The following is a 20,746-nucleotide window of genomic DNA, read 5'->3' on the forward strand; positions in this document are numbered from 1 at the left end:
TTTCAATCACACTTTAATGCTAGTATCTTTAGATCATGAGCTAATTATCTCAGCGTCTTGAGATGCTTGTGTTAACGACTTAATTGTTATGTAATTGCGAGAATCCACTTATGGTTATCAGGAGGTATGCAGAGTGTCATGCCAGCATGGATGGCTGGTATTTTAATCACTGCAGCAAGTGGCTGGCTTAAAATGTGTCATCAAACAGGGACGCTCCAGCTCTGGCAATCTCTCATATTTTGCATACTGTAAGAAGACATTCTTGATTTTTAGAGGAAAGATTTTTCATATTTTTGATTTAACATGACAAAGGTATGAAAGAGTGATGTGGGACAACTTGAAATTTAAAACTTGTGAGTTTGTTTTAAATCTAAGAGGAAAGTTACACTTACACTGTTCCTAAATCATCAAGAAAAGTTCTGAATTTCAATTACTTTCAAATCTCTGTAGGAAGAAAAAAATGCGCTCTTCCTTCCATCCATATCTCTCTACAATTTGTACGGCCATCCATGTTTGTGTGCGTGGGCGTGTGTGTGTGTGATACAGCCCTCCATACTTTCTTTTTATCTTGGAGATTAAATGGACCAAAAACTTCTGAAAAGTATCGCTATTAGAGCTGAAAAATACGTAGACTCTTCATGCTTAAGAACTTTAACATCATAACAAATATATGTAGACTGTGTCCTAGATTCCTTCAGCACACCAAGCTCTAATTCCTGCCCCCTTGCTGTTGTAATCGTCAACAATAGGATGTCAAACTGTTCCTGTAGGAAAATTAAGCTCCCCTCAAAATGACACTCCATGCAAATGTAAAGATTCCTGCTGTGCTAAAATGATCCACAGATCCTTTTTTTAGGGTGTTGTAAAAGCACACTCTGCTGGTCCCCGGCGAGTCTGTTGTATTTTCTAACTCTCTGAAAATTGCAGTGATCTGTTTAAATAGACTTTGGTTTGTGCATTTTGTTTATTGCTGACAGAGGCCGTCATCCTCTTTCAGAGAAAATGAGTTGTGCTGTCCCATCCTAAGCAAGACGATGGAGCTGTGAGCCATAACTTTTTAGACAGTCATTGGCAACAGTTTGTGCTTTAGTAATCCACTGAGACTGCCACAAAGGGCAAAAGGCCTGGAGATCCAACGACATACTCAGATAGAGGCCTGACTCGTCCATCAAACTTATCCTGTCTTTACTTGTCCAAGAGAAGATATGCAGGCAAGCACAGAGCATGAGACAGGAAAAGTTTTCTGCTTGCATTTTAGGTAACCTTCCCCAATATATATATTTTTTGTTACTATCAAAAAGTATTTTTCATATTTTTGTTGGTAACAAGTAGTGCATAATAGCAATGTGGGACAATAACTGTACATAACGTTCAGGGGTTTTTTTTGGTTTTGTTTTGCTTTCCAAATCAAAATCTGCAAAGTGTTGGGTACATTTGTATGCACACTCCACGAGTAAATATTTAGCAAAACCATATTTTGCTGTGATTAGAGCTGCAATTCCTTGGGGCTATTTCTCCGCCAGCTTTTTGTCTCCAGAGACTGAAATTTTTGTCCATTCCTCCCCAGAAGATCTCAGTCAATTTGGATGGAACGCATCTTTGAAGATCAAATTTCACCTTTTGCCACATTTTCTTACGTAGGTCTGAACTTTGTACCATTGCGACACATGAACAGGCTTTGATCTAAACCACTCCATTGTAGCTCTAGGGTAAGGTTGCTGTCTTCTTTAAAAGGCAAACCTCCAGGCACTCTTTAGTCTTCACACCTTCAAACAAGGTTTCCTCCACGACTAGCTCTTTAGTTAGGCACTTCGATTTATTTAAGAAAACCATTCCCACAGCCTGATGCTGCCTCAGCTATGTTTCAACATGGGGATTTTGTGCAGTGTTGGTTTTTCACCACACATGGTGTTCTGCATGCATGCCACACAGATCTTTACTTGAGTAACAATTCACAGCCATGGATCATTTGCATTTCACATTATAGTTGTTATTGTAAGTTTTAAATTAACATATTTACTTTATTGATTAAACTTACCATATGAGGAAGAGTTAAAAGTAATGCTTTTCAAATGTTTTTTTTTTTTTTCAATACCAGTTTTAAATCAGGAAGTGCTTCTGATATAAATGAAGAGCAGGCAGTAAAGGGTGAATTCAGGAACTGGTTGATTCTGTGGTTGGTGCTTCTTATTTATGGCAGCCTGAAGTGCAGGGTCAGGTCCTTCCACAGACAGAATGAGTTTTCTCTTGGCAATAAAGAAAAAGAGTGCAGTGATTGTCTTTCTGCTCTCCATGGTCGTAGTTACTAGCCTGCTTCTCTAGCAGATGAGGAAAGTAAAAGAGAAACTGACGGATTTTGTTTGCTTCTCTGTTCTGTAAATCAAAACAAAATTCATGCAAAATTTAATTTCTGACCAAACCAAAGTGATCAGTTACAATAAATGGTTATGGACTGACATGCTGATTGAGTAATAATAATGAGTTTTAAGCGCCACAAATGAATCCAATGGGTTAAAATTTGATTGGTGTATCCATCTCAGTGAACGAACAAATGTTCTTTTGCTTTGCTTCACAGCAGGAAGTCACTGACGTACCCCTGACCGTGCCCTCAAACACTCTAACCAATGGCGTCCTGGAGGAGGATGAAGCAGCCGAAGTCGACCACACCGACAGACCCGAAACCTCATCGTTCATCCCCCCGTTTTCAAATCGTTCCACCGATCAGAACGTTGATGACGTTGATATGGAGACCCTGGATCCCAACGCGGAGGTTGAGGGAAGAGCGGCCACCCTCGTGGCTGCCGCCAGAGCCACAGTGTCAGGGACCCAGTTGAATCACCGGCTGGCAACCGGGGGTCACGCGTGCTCCCAATGCGACCGGGTCTTCATGTCCATGCAGGGACTGAGGTCCCACGAGAGGAGCCATTCGGCCATGGCTTTGTTCAACAAAGAGGACAAATACAGCTGTCAGTACTGCCATTTCGTCTCACCCTTCAGACACAAGTAAGTGAAGAGGAGTCATGCTGCTGATACCTGACATTATTTTTCTCTTCATCTTAGATGCAAATATAGATTTACATATAAATACATGAATTTACATACATTCCTGCATATGCTCTGTGGTTCAGTTGGTCCATTCTTACAGGTTCAATTTAAAAGAAATGAATTAAAGAAAAGAAATTGAATGGATCCCAGAACTTCACCATTATGTTACTAAAACATCGTTCTTACATAATCTGGAAAAGGAATTAAATTAGATCCCTGCATCAGTCTGGAAACCATTTCCATCTTTCCTTTTCCTGTCTCTCTTCTGTCCTTCACTTTGTCTGTCCTTATCTCACAACCTTTCCCATGTCTTTCCCTTTTTGTTTTCTTCTTGTCTTCTTCCATTGTCACATTCTTCGTTTTCTTTGTCTTCCCTGCTCTGTTCTTACTGTTCTTTCCTGTTGTTCTTGCTTGTTCTATTTTCATCCTTCCTCACTTGCATCCTTCCTTTTTTAATCTATTTCTTATCCTTCTTATCCTCTTTCTGCCCTTCTATATTTCTTTCTGTCATGACTAGTTTCCTTCCATATTCATCGTTCTTTTCTTTCCTACTGAGTATATTTCTGTCCTTCCACCTTTCCTTATTGTCCTCTTGTTCTTGTGTCTTTCCTTCCATAATGTGATCCTTTCCTAACTCCATTCTTGTTATTCAATCCTTGCTTTCCTCACTTTCTTTCCTCTCTTCCTTTCCTCCCTTTCTTGTGTCCTACATTTCTTCATTCTGTTCTTTCTTGTGTCCTTCCCTCTTTCTACGCATGTTCTGTTCTTTCACTTTCTTTCTTCTTGTCTGAGTTTGTGCTTTTTGCTACGGCCATATATAAAATCTCCCTAGTGTAGAGATTCATTAGAAATTTTTGTTTTTATTTTTAAAAAGTTGAACAGGACAGAGCACAGAAATCTGAGTCTGGAACATTTTTGTATTTTTGCATTAAAAAGCAACTAACAGCGGGTGAATTTGAAGGACAGCGTTTCTAAACACAGGATTTATGAATTCAGATGGGAGCAGTGACTAAAAGGTCATATCTGTGGGTGGGATGGACCTACATTACCGCACCGGTTCTATTAGTTCTGTCTTGAATTAAAAAGAATAAAAACAAAACTAAGTCGGAGTGAACATTTCATTCACTCCACTTGTATTGGTCTCCACCAGCCTGCCTCCCGTTCCTGATGAAAGCATTTATTTCTCCTAGCTCAGCAAAGGTTTGGAGCCCAGATTGAACTAGTTTTTTCAGCACCAGTGCCAGTCAGGAAAAACCCGTTCTAAGCAACCGTTTCTTTGCACACAACCCGGTTTCACATTTGTCCAAATATCCATTTTGAGCTTTACGTTTGTGTGACAATGATAAAAGAATATCTTAAGTTTTTGTGATATATAATTTCTTGAGTTGTTACTTACATCATTTGTGACATTATGTGCTGTAGTTGCACTAATTCTTTTACTTCATTCATGTCAGGTAGGGAGAATGGCCTCATTTAGTTTAAGCTGAATCTGCGTGCACCATTTGTTGGACATGTAGCCCCAGTTTCCTACATTTTAAACCGTTTCCTTGAACACCCTTCCATTCTGACATCTGCCGTTTCAATCACCTGGCTGTTGAACTCATTTTGTTCCGAGCACAGTTTTACACCTCGCTCTGTTTACCTGATCGCAATCCCTCTGAATCTCCAATCTTCTCCGAGATTTCCTGCCTGTTAGGAGAGAAGGGCAAACATTACCGCGAGAGACAGGACATTTTGGTCCTGCGATTTGTTTTATCTGCCGCAGAGATGGCGAGAGCGAGAGGGAAAGGGAGAATCCTCATCTCCTCTGAGCTCCCAGGTGTAATCCCTCTGCACTGTACATGCCCCGACCCAGAAAGTAGCTGCATTCTCGTGCCACCGCAGAGGTACTGGCGTTGAAAAACACAGCTCCAACCATCTCCACAGGACACTGGCACACTCATTCCCTACAGGGGATTGTGGGCAGATGAGTTCATCCCTCTTGGCTCCACGTTATGCAGTCATTAGCAAAGATGTAGCTGTTGTTGGTTAGATGAACGTCATTACCCTTTTCTCCTTTTTCCTGTTCTAATCCAAACATTCCTCCTTTATTTGTTTTTCTTAATTAATTTATTTATTCATGTTTTGTGTCACGGCAGCCTGGACAGACATGTGCAGTCTCACCATGGCCACCACAAGCCGTTCAAGTGCAAGTTCTGCCCCTTTAAGTCTGCCTACGCGAGTCGCTTGAAGAGCCACCTGCATAAGGCCCACACAGGTAAACACACCTGTGCACACAGTTGGATTGAGTCACACATTACAAGAGAAAGCAGAAGGCCTAAACGGCAACAAATTCATTACTATACAGAGCACAGCTTAAGATCTGTTTGTGTTGAAACGCAAAGTTGCTTGTCTTTAGTTGAGGATAAATGTTAGCTGATGTCTTCTGCTGTTCAACCAGAAACTTGAAATTTTCAAAATGTGATGTTCTCCCTAGATAAAGCTTAGTAAGGCAGTGATTTTCCAGCCTAACCACTTCTTGTAAAGCCACATTGCAGTCAGATTAGATTTTCTACCTTGCTTTTTGAGCACATGCAACAGAAACGAGGAAACTTGATTCTTTTGTGGTGTCACGATGACGATGTCGGCAACACCGACTGATAAGATTAGCTTTTTAAAATAGCTTGGCCACCAGTTTTACCAGCAGTTTACTATTATGAATCCTTTTAGTGAGATCTCTATAATTAACACAAATTTTAAAAAATGCAATTTCTCAAGTGCTCTACCAGAAGCCTTTTTAATTTACCTTGATGGAAATCAAATGCTAAAATCATGGTCAGACTTTCAGTTCAGTGCAGAATCTTTAAATTCCCAAAAAACCAAATTCCTTCTACTTGGTCTCCAAAGGTCTGTATTTTATTCAGTGCCTTTTGAAAAGTTTCCATACCCCTTAAAACTTAAAACTTTTATTAAATTTTTTCTTGTTATAACTTTAAACATTAATTTATATTATTGGGCATTTATACAACACAAAGCGGTGTATAAATGTGAAGTGGAAGGATTACCATAAAAAGATATTTAACATTCTTGACAAATAAAGATCTGAACCTTGATTAGCTATGCTAACACATTGATCTGAAGCTATTGTATTAAAGCTATAGGGTTGAGAACCATTTTTGACAGCTTCTAACTGGATTGAATATTGGTCTTTGAACTGTCCTAAGCTTTAGATGTAGTTTTACAGCCCACTGCTGTTTGTGTTTGATGTTTCTGGTTCTTATTTTCCAGCATCATTTGAAAACCATGTGTCATTTGCCGTCCTATTCACAATTATGTGTTGGTCCAAATAAATACAGTGTAGTTTGTGGTCGTAATGTCACAAAAGTGCTAGGAGTTCGAATACTTTTACTAGACACCGCGAATGCAAAGGGGAGCCCTAATGATTCCAGGTTGTCTTGCCTGTTACAAAATAATACAGATGGCTTTGTTTCTGCAAAAAAAAATAAATCTTTGTCAACTGTTTCTCTAATAATGGATAACAATATATATTTTTTTAACATTTGTTCATTTCCTTCCAGGTGAGCAGTACACATACAAGTGCTTATCCTGCCCATTCTCCTCTATGACCATCAGCCAGCTGAAGGAGCATTCTCTGACGGACCACGGCGAGGTTCTGACCCTCCATAAACTCCGAGCTGCCACCCAGGCTGCGCACGCTGCTATCAGGCTCCCCCGACAGCCTGCGCACACTGACCATTCTCATCTGACCACAGATGGTATAACGTCATCTTCAATATGTTTTTCAATAGATTGGAGACTACTCAATAGTATTAGGCAGAGAAATTGAGACTTTTTTGAAGGTTTAGATGGAATATCTTGGATGCAGATTACAAGTGGGCTGGATGGAGATAAAAGTAAAAGTTGCCCTGTGTACTTTCTCAAAGGTTGCGCACATTCCGTAGCATTAGTTGGAAGATTTTTTTTTCCCAAGTCAAGCTAACAAGTTTCACATCAACTATTTTCATTCCCTTTTTTATGTCAGACATCTTGATGCACTTACAAAGACAAAATCTGCTTTGGATTCTTGCCTTCCAGGTCTCCCCTCGGTTTCGTCTTTGACGCCTTTTCTTTGCTGAATATGTTTAGTCGAAGCGGCGTTCTGGCTGTAGCTTGACACGCTGCTGTGTTTTTTAGGTGTTGCCGTGGTTTTTTCTGCAGCAGCGGCGTTAGCTTGCAGGCTTTTCTTGGCAGCAGCTGTCACCTTGCTGCTGGAGCTGTGGAATCTTCCCTGGAGCCGGTGCAGCATTCCTCAGTGCACCATCCACTGCTGTCAGCTGTGCACTAGCAGGACAAATGAAGCATTGAGAGAGAGCAGAGCTGACATATTGAATGTCTCCATGCTGCGTCAAACCAGCCACCTTCCGCTGAATATCTGAAATTCAGACCGAGCAAGTCTTTTTTTGTTCTTCCTTGTGAAGATCACCTGATCAATTACCTTTGTTTTTACAAGCAAAATTTACCCAGTTTTCCTTCGAATTATGTCAGTAATCGAACTGACACTCAAACTTGACGATATTTAAGCTGATGATGTGGCTGTAACAACTGCATGGTTCTCCTTCAACAATGGAAACAAAAAATGAAATAGAGCTCTGGCTCTATTTCATTCAAATCACCACTAAATTTGCTTTGTTTCTGCTTTTTTTTTTTTATTCCACAGTGCAGAGAGGATAATAAAACATTAATAAGTTGTGGTACATCTGAACTTCTCTACCTCTTCTGCAAATGTCTGAAATCGGATCTTAGAAAAAAAAAATAAAAAAGTGCAAGCTTTCCTTTTGTAGTTCTTTTTGTAGCTGAATTCGGCTTTTCCTACATGGGTTCATAATCTATTAGTGTGCCTTCCGCTTATTTATTGATGTGTTGGAGGCTCAAAGTAGGACGAAAGCATGAGCCCAATCACTGATATCATAGACCCTTAGGAGAGGGGGAAGGAGGATGAAGATGACTGAAGATGCTCACTCTCTTATACCTACGATGGTGAAATTGCGCAGTTTAACGCAGCAAATCAGTCCATTACTGTAGCAGTAGGTAGATTACTTTGTTTTATGCAAGACATGTATGAATTAAACAAATGAGCCAGTAATATGAACAGAATTGCAGATGCACGCTTGAAGCTTAAGCTACACAAAATGATGGCAATTTGTGACTTCAGTGACTTCTGGCTCTGACTTGAAGTTTCTTTTGTTTGTGAGGCAAGCAGATTTTATTTGATTTATGTTCATATTTTATAAGAATAACTCAAAAACCTCAAGTCTGCTACATATCAGCAAACTGAGGTCTTGTTTTGTCTTCATAATGCAGAGGTCCGCTTAAGTTCCTCATGAATAAGTCTCAATGGTGCGATTAGCTCGGATACCAGTAGCATGGTCAATAAGCAGAAAATATGCAAATATGCGTTATCATCCTGAAAGCTACAGGTTGATCATACATAGGAGAAAAAAAAAATTTGTAGTCTGGAGACTATATCAATTTATATGGATATTAATTTTGTCAATATAAAATGCAGTATTTCAGTTCCAGTTAAGTTGTGTTTTTATGTTGGCTAGTTCCAGAAAGAGCCTAACATCTTGTACCGTTCTAATAAATTCTTGTTCAATTACAAAACCTGAAGTGAAAGAAGTTTTTTTTTCAACAAGAAAGGCTGAAAAGTAGGATGTTCAGTCCCATTATTCAAAACTGTGACATTTTGTTGTAATCACAGTTGCAACTCTGTTGGGCTATGTTTCCAGCTACTTTAATGACTGTTATTTTTGCAGATAAATCTATTAGAATGTCTTTTTTATTCAACTAGAATGATGGAGAGGGCTGTGAACAGCCATTATCAGGTCTCCGTTATAAAGGTCTGAACTCTGACCTGGCCATCATAAAACATGATTATGCTTTGATCAGAGCCTTTCCATTTTATCTTTGGATAAGCGATTAGGTTGTTGTCCTGCTGGAAAGTGAACCTTCTGCCCAGTCTCATGTCTTTAGGTGACTTTAACAGGATTTCTTATAGGATTGCTTTTTGTTTAGTTCCATCCCTTCTCTCATCATCTCTGATCATCTTCCCTATTCACAATTTTCCATCGAGAAGCTATTTTCAGGTTGCTTTTAGCAACAGCGTTTTTATGTTGCAGTGTAACGATGGCTTTCTTCCAACATTTAAAATACCTGGATAGAAGTTGTTCTGTTCAGAGATTCTCGCACCTGAGCTGTGACTCTCTGCAGCTCCCACAGAGTTACCACAGGCTTTTGGCTGTTTTTCTGATTGCTTTTCTTGCACGTTCTGCCAGTTTGGGTGGACGGTCATGTTTTGGTAGGCTTGCCATATTGTTTCTGTTTTAAAAGGATTCATTGGGCAGTGTTACATGAACTGTCCAAAGCTTGGAATATTGCTTTATAAGCATTCACACAGTCCTTCATTCTTGACATGTCTGGTGTGTGGTCTGTAATTAACAGCTGGATTTTTCCTGAGATGAAATAACTCGATTTTTAAGATTGTAATATTCTCTTTCTTTCTCCTGCCTCTTTCTTAGATCCGTCAGATCTGGAGCCAGCTGATGTTTGTGAGGAACTCACTCGCTACAAGCTGGCTTCCCGGAGTCAGATGTCTTTAAACTTTCAACCCGGCGGCTCCACGCCGTGCGGCATGCTCACATGCGAGTTCTGCGAGTTCAGCTCCGGATACATGCAGAGTCTGCGGCGGCACTACAGGGACCGCCACGGCGGCAAGAAGCTCTTCAAGTGCAAAGACTGCTCCTTTTTCACCTGCTGCAAGTGAGAGAAAACTCCCGACCTTCATTCGAAGGGCTCCGTTTTATTTTGAAATATTATTAAGGGTGCAAAATCCATCCGTAAATGTTTTTCAGGGATAACTTTTCACTGCATGTCGAGGCTGGTCACAACAACAGTGGAAGCGGGGATTTACCCAAGGAACTGCACTGCCCTCTCTGCCTCTATCACACCAAACACAAGAGCAACATGATTGACCACATTGTTCTGCACAGAGGTACGCATTACTGGTCATGGAAAGTAGAAGTTTTACAGGAGTGGTTTGAGATTTTTGCTGTTTGTTTTTATAAGTGCCAACTCTCCTATTGTTCCAAGGTTCCAACATACACACCGAGTAAAGAATTAATATAAGAATGTTTTAGCATTTTGACTTATTTAACATCCCATTCTAATTTCTAGATACTTATTATTTATTTTTGACATGCAGTGTATTTTTAATTAAGGGTTTAATTCTAAGATTTATGTGTAGCAATTTGAAATTCAGTGTTATCTATTCTGTACAATGAATGAAGCTGAGCTTAAGCCTTAGATTAGGTTTAAAGAAATTTAGTTTAGCTTACTTTATTCTATTTTAACTTAACTTTTTTGTCTCAGTTTAGCCAAGTTTCCCTTAGTTTGGGTCAATTTGCCTTTAAACTGGCAGGTTAAAATAACCTACCAGTTCTTTAAACACACTAATAAAATGCAAACCAAAGAAACAAACGTTCCATTAACTTGCCCTTAATGAATCTGTGTTTGCAGTTTAGAAAGGTTTTATTTCTATTTGACATTTTTATGGTAGTGGAGGCAGACGATTTTCTGTAATGCGTTAAATGTAAGCCTCGACCTAGTGTAGATAAGTCAAACATAAACAGTAACATTTTAGTTTCACAGACTGGAAACTGCTGCTTCTTTACTTTTTTCTTGCCCTGGGGTCTCTCACTGGTTCCCTGGCAACCTCATGGTGACGTCAAGACTACAGGAAGTCCCAGTGCTCTGTTTGCTTTTCCTCGCAACAGCCCACAAAATGTGCAGCACTGCAGACATATCTAATTTAGATTCACACAAATCTTCCTCCTCCTCTTCCCGTCTGTTAAAATGAAACTAATTTTCACTTCCCTCTCCATCAGAAGATCGTGTGGCTCCTCTGGAGATCAGCCGCTCCAAGCTGTCGCGTCACCTAGAGGGCCTTGTGTTTCGCTGCCACAAGTGCACCTTCACATGCTCAAGTGACCATGCCCTGCAGCTCCATCTGCAGAAGCATGACGAGCTTAAGCCCTACCAGTGCCAGCTCTGCTACTATGACAGCAGCCGCAGCAGCCAGCTAGAGGAGCACCTTCGCCTTGAGCACAAGGTCAGTTGGAGACCAGTATGTGCGGTTTTGCATAGCTACATTTTCCATGGATACACAGAAACTATGAGCGGACTTTCAATGAGCAGAGACTTGTTGGGTGAACTACACCAGGGTGTCTATTAGCAGCAGAAGAAATGAATACCTTTGTAATTAGGTTAAAATGAAAGAAAAAAATAAATAAAGCTGCACTTGGGATGTTTCAGAAAGGAAACTTTTCTGTGATGGTTGCAAAAACAAATGATCTCTTAGTGAACATAAACTATCTTTACCTTAAAGGGACTCTGTATCTAAGATTATTTCAGCCTTTTATAACTAATGTACATGTTGTGATATTGTTACACATTTATGTTGCAGCAGGTGTTTCTCCATTTATTCACTGGCAATGAGTAGATGTATCATAATGTTTTGCGATTTATTTTGTTTTTCTCTGGAATCTAAATCCTTCAAAAGCCTCCATTTCTAATTAAAAATCTTTTAAAAGTATGCTGAAGAGAGCAGCACCGTTTCAGGGTGAAGCTAAAGAATTCAGAGATCAATCTTTTGTGCTGAGAGCGTTACAGAGCACCATTCACCTAATGCTTCAGCAGGTGTTTCACAAAGTGCAAAAGAAAGAATAACCTCTTTTAATCTGTTGCAGGTTATCAAGAGGTTCTAGAAAATCATCAATATAACTAAATATATGTCTGAATAACTGCATTTTGTGACTCTTATAATAATAGCTCTATTTAGTGCAAAAGTTCAGGCCTTCTAAAAAGCAAAAGTTATGCCAAAACTCAGAAGAGAACATAAACATTGCTATTTCACTCCAATCTTTCTGATTATACAATTTTTAAACATGAACCTGCTTTGCTTTTATATTTAATGCTCTAAACAATAGACTGATCTTGTTTAGATCTGGTAATTCTAGCTTTTATAAGCATATAAAAGTCACCGAATGTTCCTGATCCGAATTAAAATGAAAGAAAAAAACTTTCTTTAGAAAAGCTTTGTTTTTTTATTTTGCTTTTGTATGGAACATTTTCATCTTTAAAACATTTTAACTTGTCAGTGAAAATCCTGCCTTTAAAAAGTGAAATAAAGGTGTCAATTTTGCACTGTTCTTGGGTTGCAGTATTTTAAACACCTCCAAATGAAAGACATAATTAAAGCTCTTAAGGGAACCCTGACATCTTGTTTCTGATCAGGTTATCCGTAACTTTGAGCTGATGGGCCGAGTCAACCTGGACCAGCTGGAGATGCTAAATGAGCAAGAGAGCAGCGCAGAGGAGGAAGCTGAGAGCGAAATTCTGGAGATGGGGGCAGACGGAGAGGCCACCATGCAGGTGGAGGAAGAGGAGGAGGACGAAGAGGTGGAGGATGATGACGACGAAGGAATGGAAATCATTGAGAACATGGTGGATGACCAGGAGGAGACGGATGACAAAGATGGGGAGGAAAACATCAGAGAGGACGGGGAAAATGAGGCGGTGGAGGAAGAGGAGCAAGAAGAGGAAGAACTGCAGGAGGAGGAGGAAGAGGAAGAGGAACAAGAAGTCAAGGAGGTAGTGAAGGAAAACACTGTCCCGCAAGGTAAAAATGCACATCAACCAAAGGCACTTCTTGTATGAAATGTTTATGGAACATAGGAAGAAATAGTTTAACACTTTTAACAGCGTTAGAGTGATAAACTAATATTTAAAGGAGCAACTATTTCCATCAGATACAAAGAGGTAGAAACGTCAACAGCTGATTGTGACTGAGCTGCCAGTGAAAGTAGCTAAACTTTTCTGTGGACTAACTCTAAATTTACATTGCTTTAAGAGTTAAAGATGTGACTTGATTACCAATTGCTATGATTTTCTTGGGCTGTAAATGGCTCACTTTGTGCTAAAGTTAAGCATTTGTTTCAACTCTGTTTCCCAGAAGTCCTTGCGTCTCCCAGCAGCACCAGCTCTGGGCCAAGCAGCGGAGAGAAGCGACTTCCCTGCGAGTTCTGTGGCCGCTGCTTCACCAACAGCCTAGAATGGGAGAGGCATGTCCTGCGACACGGCATGTAAGTCTCAGCACTGCACAGCGTCTGGGCTTTTTTCTCTCTTTTTTATTTTCTTTCTCTCTGCCTCTCTCCCTCTAAGTCTCTCTCTTTCTCTCACATGTTTGTTCTAAAAATGGACCAAAAGTTGACTGGAAGCTGCTAGTTTTACTCTGGAAAAGTATGGGTTTTGGAATTTGCTGTCAGAGCCCGGAAATTAATTTGTTCCATGGATTACATCTGCCAAAGTTGTGCCGCCAGGAAGCTGAATTTTGTGTAAGGAATGCAACTAGTCTTACATGTCTCTCCTTCATGTCCCCTCCTTCATCTCCAGGGTGGTTAACAACACGCGCCTGGACACCGGCTCCACGTCAGCTACTGAGGCCTCTGCTCCGTCCTCCAGTGACTCCTTTGTTAATGCGGACTCAGGACTGGACCTGGCCAGTAACGGCAAAGAGGAAGAAGATCCCACTGATCTCTCACTGACTAGTCAGAGCCAGTATGTGGAGGACAAAGAAATGCTTCACACCAAAACGGATCAACAGTCTCCTTAAACTGATTGCAGCGACTTCATGCTTAAAACAATTGGAAAAATCAGCGCAGAAGCCTTTGGGAGGTTAGAATTTAAAGAAAAGTGACTTTTATCAGTTGGTGCATTAGTAGATTTTTTTTAGGTGTTACATATAAATATTAGGTTGTGCTGCATAAAAAAACATCTGAGCCCTTTTAAATGGGCAGTCCCCTTGGACAGAACTTAATATATTGGTAACCAATAGTGAACAGAACTCTTTTATCGCTGACATTCTGGTCACATCCACCAAGAAAGATCCCTACCTTGATGAAACCAAGCTATTTATGAAGAATATTGTCCAAATCAATAACTTAAAGTTAGCATTTTATTATTTCAAGCATCTTTTGCTTCCAGGTTTGGTGAATTTTATCTTTAAGCCAACGGCGGGTGAAAGAGATAAACGTTTGCCCCACTGAACAGCGACCAGTTCTTACTCCTTGGTAAAATTTGGGACTTTTTTTCATCCTGTGTTAAATGTGTGGGAATATTCCTTAGAAAGAATGGCACCTTACCTATGTTAGTAAAAATCAAAAAGCATCTTTTCCCCATTTTAGAGATTTTGAACATTTTTTCCAGCCTTTGTAGCAAATTGCTATAATCTAGGTCCCTTTATATTATATTATACTGAGTATAAGCCTTCAACCTGTGATGCCCAGCTCCTTTAACCTTTACTTTTTGTTTGTCCTATTTGTGAAATTACACAACTCCCCGTTATCCCTGTCAGATTCATGTTGTTAATAGACCTAGAGATATGTTTCAAGTGTCATATCTGTATTCATGTCCATTCAGAAATGAGCTGCAACTGGCTTAAAAATAATGGCCTCTTGACAAAGGCTAATTACACTTGTCTTTTCAGTGCTGATTGTTGGATTAGGTGTGTGCAACCACATCTGCAGAGACCCAGACAACATGAATTGAAACACAGGTTTACTGGGTTACACCGTGCACAGAATCAGACCACAGTGGGTTCAGACCTCATCTGTGTTTTGAAACCAGTGCCTTACAATAAAACTCCTCTACTGGCAAATATACTATATATAGCTTAGAATAACTACGTGCTTTAATGAAACCTAGAGTTTTAATACAAATACACACGTATATATCTATGTTGCTCCCCCCCAGTTGAAGACATTATCCAACAACTAGTTCTACTTCTATTGGTCAAACATAGCAAACTCCTTGTACTTTTAAGATCGGAAAGATGCACATCAGTCCAGTGACCCAAAGCGGCCTAAAGCCCCATGGTCTCTGTGACCTTAGCGATCATTCAAATTCTGCTCAGTCACTGCAGATTTTGACTGCTCTCTTTGTTGTCTTGCAACAAGAAGTCTTACGCACTCTGTATCACCTCTGCAGTAGAATGTTTTCTGAGAGACATGCACGATGCATCCGTCAGATCTGGAGCCAGCTGATGTAGTGTGTGTGTGCACCTCCGATCTTTTATTTTCTTATGTTCTTGGTGAGCAAGGATTGTCTGAGTCAGCTGCTTGGTGCGATGCTTTTTGTTGCAACAGTTCAATGGCAGAACCCTCAATGGGCGCTGGTGCTACCGAGGCGCCTGCAGAAATCACTCAGGACTCTGCGCCCACTGCGATGGTCATCATCACCATCATCTCACCACAGAGGTTTTGTGAGCAGGGTTTTTGATACACACCAGAAGACTTCTTCTAGATCCTGCAGGGAACATTCCACATTCTGGCTGATTTGGAGTATCATAGTCCAGTCTTAGAGTAGTGAGAGCTGGTCTAATGCATCCTCAACTATTATTTTCTAAGCTTTGGTAACAAACATCAACAGTCAGATTTCCATTGTCATGTTTATTGATACAGTTGGCTGAAATATAGGTGGTAAGGCTTAGACACATTAACATTCAGGAGAGTTACACCCAGACAATACCGTTCATTAAAAAATGGAATTTGCAATCTTAAGTCTTTTTTTAAAGACTTAGATTCAATTCTAGAGAATAAAAGAGACATTTTCTGCAACATTATGTCCGTTTGGGCTTTCATTAGCAGTCAGTTTTTCTTCTTTTAGAAGACTAAAAAGTAAACTTTTTTTTGATAATTGGCTTGCAAATCCTTAAAAATCATATAATAAATTTAGGGTGGAAGCAGTTTCTGTTCTGGTTTGGAAAGAAAAATCACAGAAAAGACAAGTGTAAGCAAAGCAGAAAGTTCCAGATACACATATACCTGACTTTTTATGAGGTAAAAGAAATACTGTTAAACTCTTATTCTGTGTTGATAAACATGTAGTAGTCCACATTTGTGTGCTGTTTTTTTTTTTTTTTACGATGGTTTATCTTGTTGATCTTGAAAAAAAGCAGAGATTGTATTTGTTGGAAGTTGCTGCTTAAATGCCCTGAAGCCTTATGAGACAATGATTCTGTTCAATTCGTGTCTAATTTGAGCAAAACCGACAGGAAACGGTGAACAATCTGTGATTTAAAAAAAACAGCGGATACTCGGTACCAAAATATTTATGAAGCCTGCTGTGTTTGCTGCTGTACTTGTCTTTTTATTATGATTATTATTATTATTATTATTTGCATTGAACTGTCAATGGAGATGGTGAATTCTAGGTTTGGACCTCGGAATCCTTGGATTATAGTTCAACATGTAGGAACCCAGGAAAGCTACATATTTGCAGCCATGTATAGAAAACAAAACTCCTTGTTAAGTGTGTGAACTGTGGTGTTTCAGAACGGATTAATCCACCCTGTTTTCCTTTGGGTGTTTTTTTTAAATTATTATTATTATTTTTCAGGGGAAGAAAAAAAATTAAGATAACCTTTAGAGACTTTTGAATCTCAATTCCAACGTTATCGAGCTGTTGTACAACGTCTAGTTGCTTTTTTTGTGCAGCAAAGGAGTAGAAAGGAAGCATAAAAGGAAACTTATGCAGTTCTCAATAATCGGGCAGGGATGTTATTGTGGCGAATGAAGAGATGACGCACGCAATAGTTCATTTGGAAGCACGAACTGCTTGGTTCTCTTTCGAGCTTTGCCACCATATGGGTTTTTAGTCGACCTATAGATGTAGCTGGTCCATGTCTCCAAAATCGTGTCGCTCCACTGTATTCTCTTGGTTAACAGAAATGGTGACGACTTGTTTAGACCACGTCTACCTGCTCATAATCTCATAATCTTTCCAGTCAACAAGAAGTGAAGAAAGCAGCCCTTATCTGCTCCTCAGTTCCTGAAATAACTTAAATCCAGTTGAGTTGGTGCTCAATTTTAAAAGCTGTTTTCCCATTTTGCAGAACAAACTTGTCTCCCTTCCCAGAAGGGAAAAGCCCGTTGAAAGTAGTTGTTGTAGGAATACAGTTTTTATTGCCCAGCCCGGTGTAAACCAGAGGATGAGTCTGGACAAGTGTTTCCATGAAGCTGTCGGCCTGGTATAGTTTGTTGTTCCGTGATGATCTTTGATGAATCCTTCACTGTGTTCAGGATCCAGACTGTAAAAATCCCCAGTTTACCAAATGTTCCTGCCCCTGCTGAAGACACACTGGATACTTGTATATATGTTTAGTTTGTTTCAAAAGCATTTCTCTTTTCAGACTGTTGTCTCCATAGTTTGAAACTAGAATCTCTCCTTGCCTTTTTTTTCCTATATACATCTGATTACCTGATGGTGGGTTGTGATGTTGCCTAGAATGATTGTTTACAATTTTATTCCATTTATCTCTGGATATTCTGTAAATATTGTAATTCATTGTCTTTTTTTAACTTGATAATAAAGTTATCAGAATACTGAATGTTGTTTTCTTCTCTGCTCTAAAATGTCCTGTAAAATGTTGTATTCTTGGAAATAACACAAAGGAGAACTAAAGCTTATGATGAGGTTTGATGTTATTTTAAAATAATTAATTCATGTAGTTAAATCATCATTTCCTGATTTCACTAAATTTCCCTACTAGAATGGAATTAGAGTTGGAGAATATCTCTAAGCGCTTTGCAATTCTAGAGAGTGAAAGTTTTGCCAGTTAGTCTTTGCAAAGCAAAGCCTTGAACAGAGAGCATCTGCAAACTGACATTTCCAGGTCTGGCTGCAGATTCTCAGTTGGATTCAGGTCTTGACTTTGACTACGCCATTCTAACATGAAATGAATATGTGGTGACTTAAACTCTGCCCAGTCTGTATGTTTAGGATCATCCTACTGAAAGGTGATTGAAGCTCCTATATTTGTCCCCACCATCTCTGACCAGGCTCCCTGTCCTTGCTAAAGAAAATGATCACCACAATATGGTGCTCCTTATGGCTCTCACAACAATTGTTTTCTTTTTTAATCGCTTTCTGTTTGATCTCTGTTTAGTTTTTTTCTAGTTAGCCAATACTCTTTCCATTTTCTGATGGTGGATTGAACAGTGCTCTGTAAGCACTGCTGCTGCCTGCTGTGTTCCTTGGTCTTTATGATGCTGTTTGATCTCTAATGTTCTCCAACAAAACTATGAGGCCTTCACAGAGCAGCTGGGTTTATACTGACCTTAAAACATCTGAAGGTAATAGGTTGCACTGGGTTCTGTTTAGGGCTATCAGATATGAGACTGGGGTCTTTATTATTTTACTCTAAACAAATGTCGAAAAAAATGTCTTGCAGTAATAAACTTTTGTGTTGGTCTGTCACATAATAGCCCAATAACATACATAGACGTTTGTGGTTGCAATGTGTAGAAATTCTCAAAAAGTCATAGACATTAAAAAGATCGTTTTGATTTTCTTCTTTTTGAGGGTAAGGTCTGTAAGCAGTGGCTCCAATTTGAATTTAGAAATGAATGGTCAACACATTGAGCAGATTTCAGAAGTGAATTATTGTGGTTTTGTTTTGGATTCTCATTTATAAATTGAAAAGCATAGTAAAATGATGAGCACAGTTGCAAAAGCAAACCTTCATTTCCTCTACATGTGCACCTACAGTACATTTAGACTAATTCAAGATTTTCCTTGATTTCATGTTGTAGAGTTCCATGCACTTTATGATTCTCATTTAAGTTACCTTGTGACATCCTGGTTTTATGCAAAATCAACCATGAGGCCTCTAAGGATGATATATGACCAAGCAATCAAAATCTTGAACATAAAACCTGTAAGATGTAATCATGCTTTATTCAATTTTGTAATTTCTTATGAATTTTAAAAAATTTTGTAAGGTTGGGATGCTCAGTTGCTCAGTGTTGTTGCAGTTCCTCTAGGTTTAGTAACTGATGGTGCATTCAGCAAGAATCATAAGGTATCTTTTTGTCAAATCTTCTTGAGTCAAACTGCCTTTTTCTGTGCAAGCGATTAATTGCATGGAGTTATTTACCTGAGGATTTCAAACTGATTACTTACTGGCAAATTTTCAGAATAACACAGTAGTTAGTTGTTTTTTTTTAAAGAAGACCAGGCTTGCAGACATGTAAACAGCCAGCCCATGGTTCAGTGATGGTCCTCATTTTATTGTGGCCTGTTTAAGGAAGATACTTTTAGGATTTATGTTCTTGCTATAATTTTTTACTCTCTTTAAAAGTATTCTATGTTATTAAATGCCCATCTGTATTGTAAATTAACTAAGGCTATAAATATTATGATGGATAGATAGATGGAAACGGAATAAAATACGGTAGGTAAATAGTCACTGCGCTTGTCAGTAGCTTTCATTGGCTACACCCTTCCAGTCATCTGTTTTCCTCTGAACTACTCTCCACACCCTGCAAGAACCCCGCTGACTTGAATAGATGTCTTTAAGTATCTGTTCAAGACACTTGCAATCCTGCAGGGCAGATGTTTTCAGAAAACGGCTTCAAGTTTTTGGGAAGTCTATGAACACAGTTTCTTTTTGTTTTGTTTTTTTCACTGAAATTCTCATTTTCACATCCTTCCCTACTCTGCCTGCTTAAGGTGGGGGAGTTGGGGCTGAGTCTTTATTTCACACGTCTAACATCATCTCTTAAAAATATATTCGAGTCGCCAGGGATCAGACTGTAATCTCTGCAGCTCTTCACTTCAGAGGAGGCCGATGGCAGACTGACGACCCCTGGAGACAGGAGCAGGAGACACAGTCACAGCACAGAGAGGGAGAGAAGAGGGGAAAAGAGGACAACAGTACAGCTGCCGAGTGGAGCAGCATAAGGAATGCCTGATGAGAGGATGCATAGGCCAGTGAGGCCAGTGAGGCCACTGCTCCTTCTGTGAAAATGTGATGGAGGCGGGGGGCAGCCTGAGTAGAGAGGAGGATCTCAGGATGCGAGAAGAGCAGGTCATGCAAAGAGACGCAGAAGGGCAGAAAGAGAAGTGGGAGATGAAGATTGACTAAGACTGCACAATATTGCAGAACACCTCAATTATTTTATTTTTTGTAGTTAGCAGGCCTCCTAAAGTGACCACTGGGCAACAACTTTGAAAAAAAAAACAGCATTACATAAAAGCTTTGAATATTGATTGATAACAGGTGATTTAACAAGTGTTAAAGGGTTGTGATTGTAGGAACTTTCTCATCAGTTTCTACTGTAACACAAACAAACATAGACACAAGCCTTTTTTCCATGTTGCCCACTAGTCAGCAAACTGAAATAATACTATTTTGTACATACTCATGATGCCTGCCCCGACTCTTTAAGTACAAATGTTCATGGTTACTCTGTATTAAAATAAATTAATTATGGTAAGCATTTTTTGTTTTAAACAAAGTGTAAGCAAAGGGGAAAAACTGGAATATTTTCACTCAAGCTTAATGCTGAATGAATGAAGTTGATCCATAGACTGTAAGTCAAATTAAATGTTTTATTTATACAATCACTGCCAAAACTCCATAACCAAATATCTAATCAGCTGTAAAAGAGAGTGAATAAAATGGCTAATGACTAACATAGTTACATAAAAAATATCATTCAATACAGTGCATTAATATTACAATTTCTGAGTCAAATTGAATACAAACGCAACATAGGATGTTGTTCACCATCTAACCACTAGGTGGACCATAAGCACGATGAAT

General features: G+C 39.3%; 1 protein-coding gene across 5 annotated transcripts in view; it reads left to right on the plus strand.

Annotated features, from left to right (window-relative positions):
• znf462 (zinc finger protein 462) overlaps nucleotides 1–17,527 on the plus strand; it is a 57,330-nt gene extending 39,803 nt beyond the window's left edge. For 2 of the 5 annotated variants that reach the window (XM_028024728.1, XM_028024729.1), the window contains exons 5-13: nucleotides 2,576–3,003; nucleotides 5,184–5,302; nucleotides 6,603–6,800; nucleotides 9,603–9,843; nucleotides 9,936–10,075; nucleotides 10,968–11,191; nucleotides 12,376–12,760; nucleotides 13,094–13,223; nucleotides 13,534–17,527. In XM_028024728.1, coding sequence (XP_027880529.1) covers nucleotides 2,576–3,003; nucleotides 5,184–5,302; nucleotides 6,603–6,800; nucleotides 9,603–9,843; nucleotides 9,936–10,075; nucleotides 10,968–11,191; nucleotides 12,376–12,760; nucleotides 13,094–13,223; nucleotides 13,534–13,753 — 2,085 coding nt within the window. In that variant the 3' untranslated portion in view covers nucleotides 13,754–17,527. Of the gene's footprint in view, nucleotides 1–2,575; nucleotides 3,004–5,183; nucleotides 5,303–6,602; nucleotides 6,801–9,602; nucleotides 9,844–9,935; nucleotides 10,076–10,967; nucleotides 11,192–12,375; nucleotides 12,761–13,093; nucleotides 13,228–13,533 lie in introns of those variants that run through there. The other 3 variants (XM_028024730.1, XM_028024732.1, XM_028024731.1) reach the window with 3 other exon arrangements.
• The last annotated feature ends 3,219 nt before the right edge of the window (nucleotides 17,528–20,746 follow it).

Source organism: Xiphophorus couchianus, chromosome 8 (genome assembly GCF_001444195.1).
Source record: "Xiphophorus couchianus chromosome 8, X_couchianus-1.0, whole genome shotgun sequence".
NCBI classification, from domain to species: Eukaryota; Metazoa; Chordata; class Actinopteri; order Cyprinodontiformes; family Poeciliidae; genus Xiphophorus; species Xiphophorus couchianus.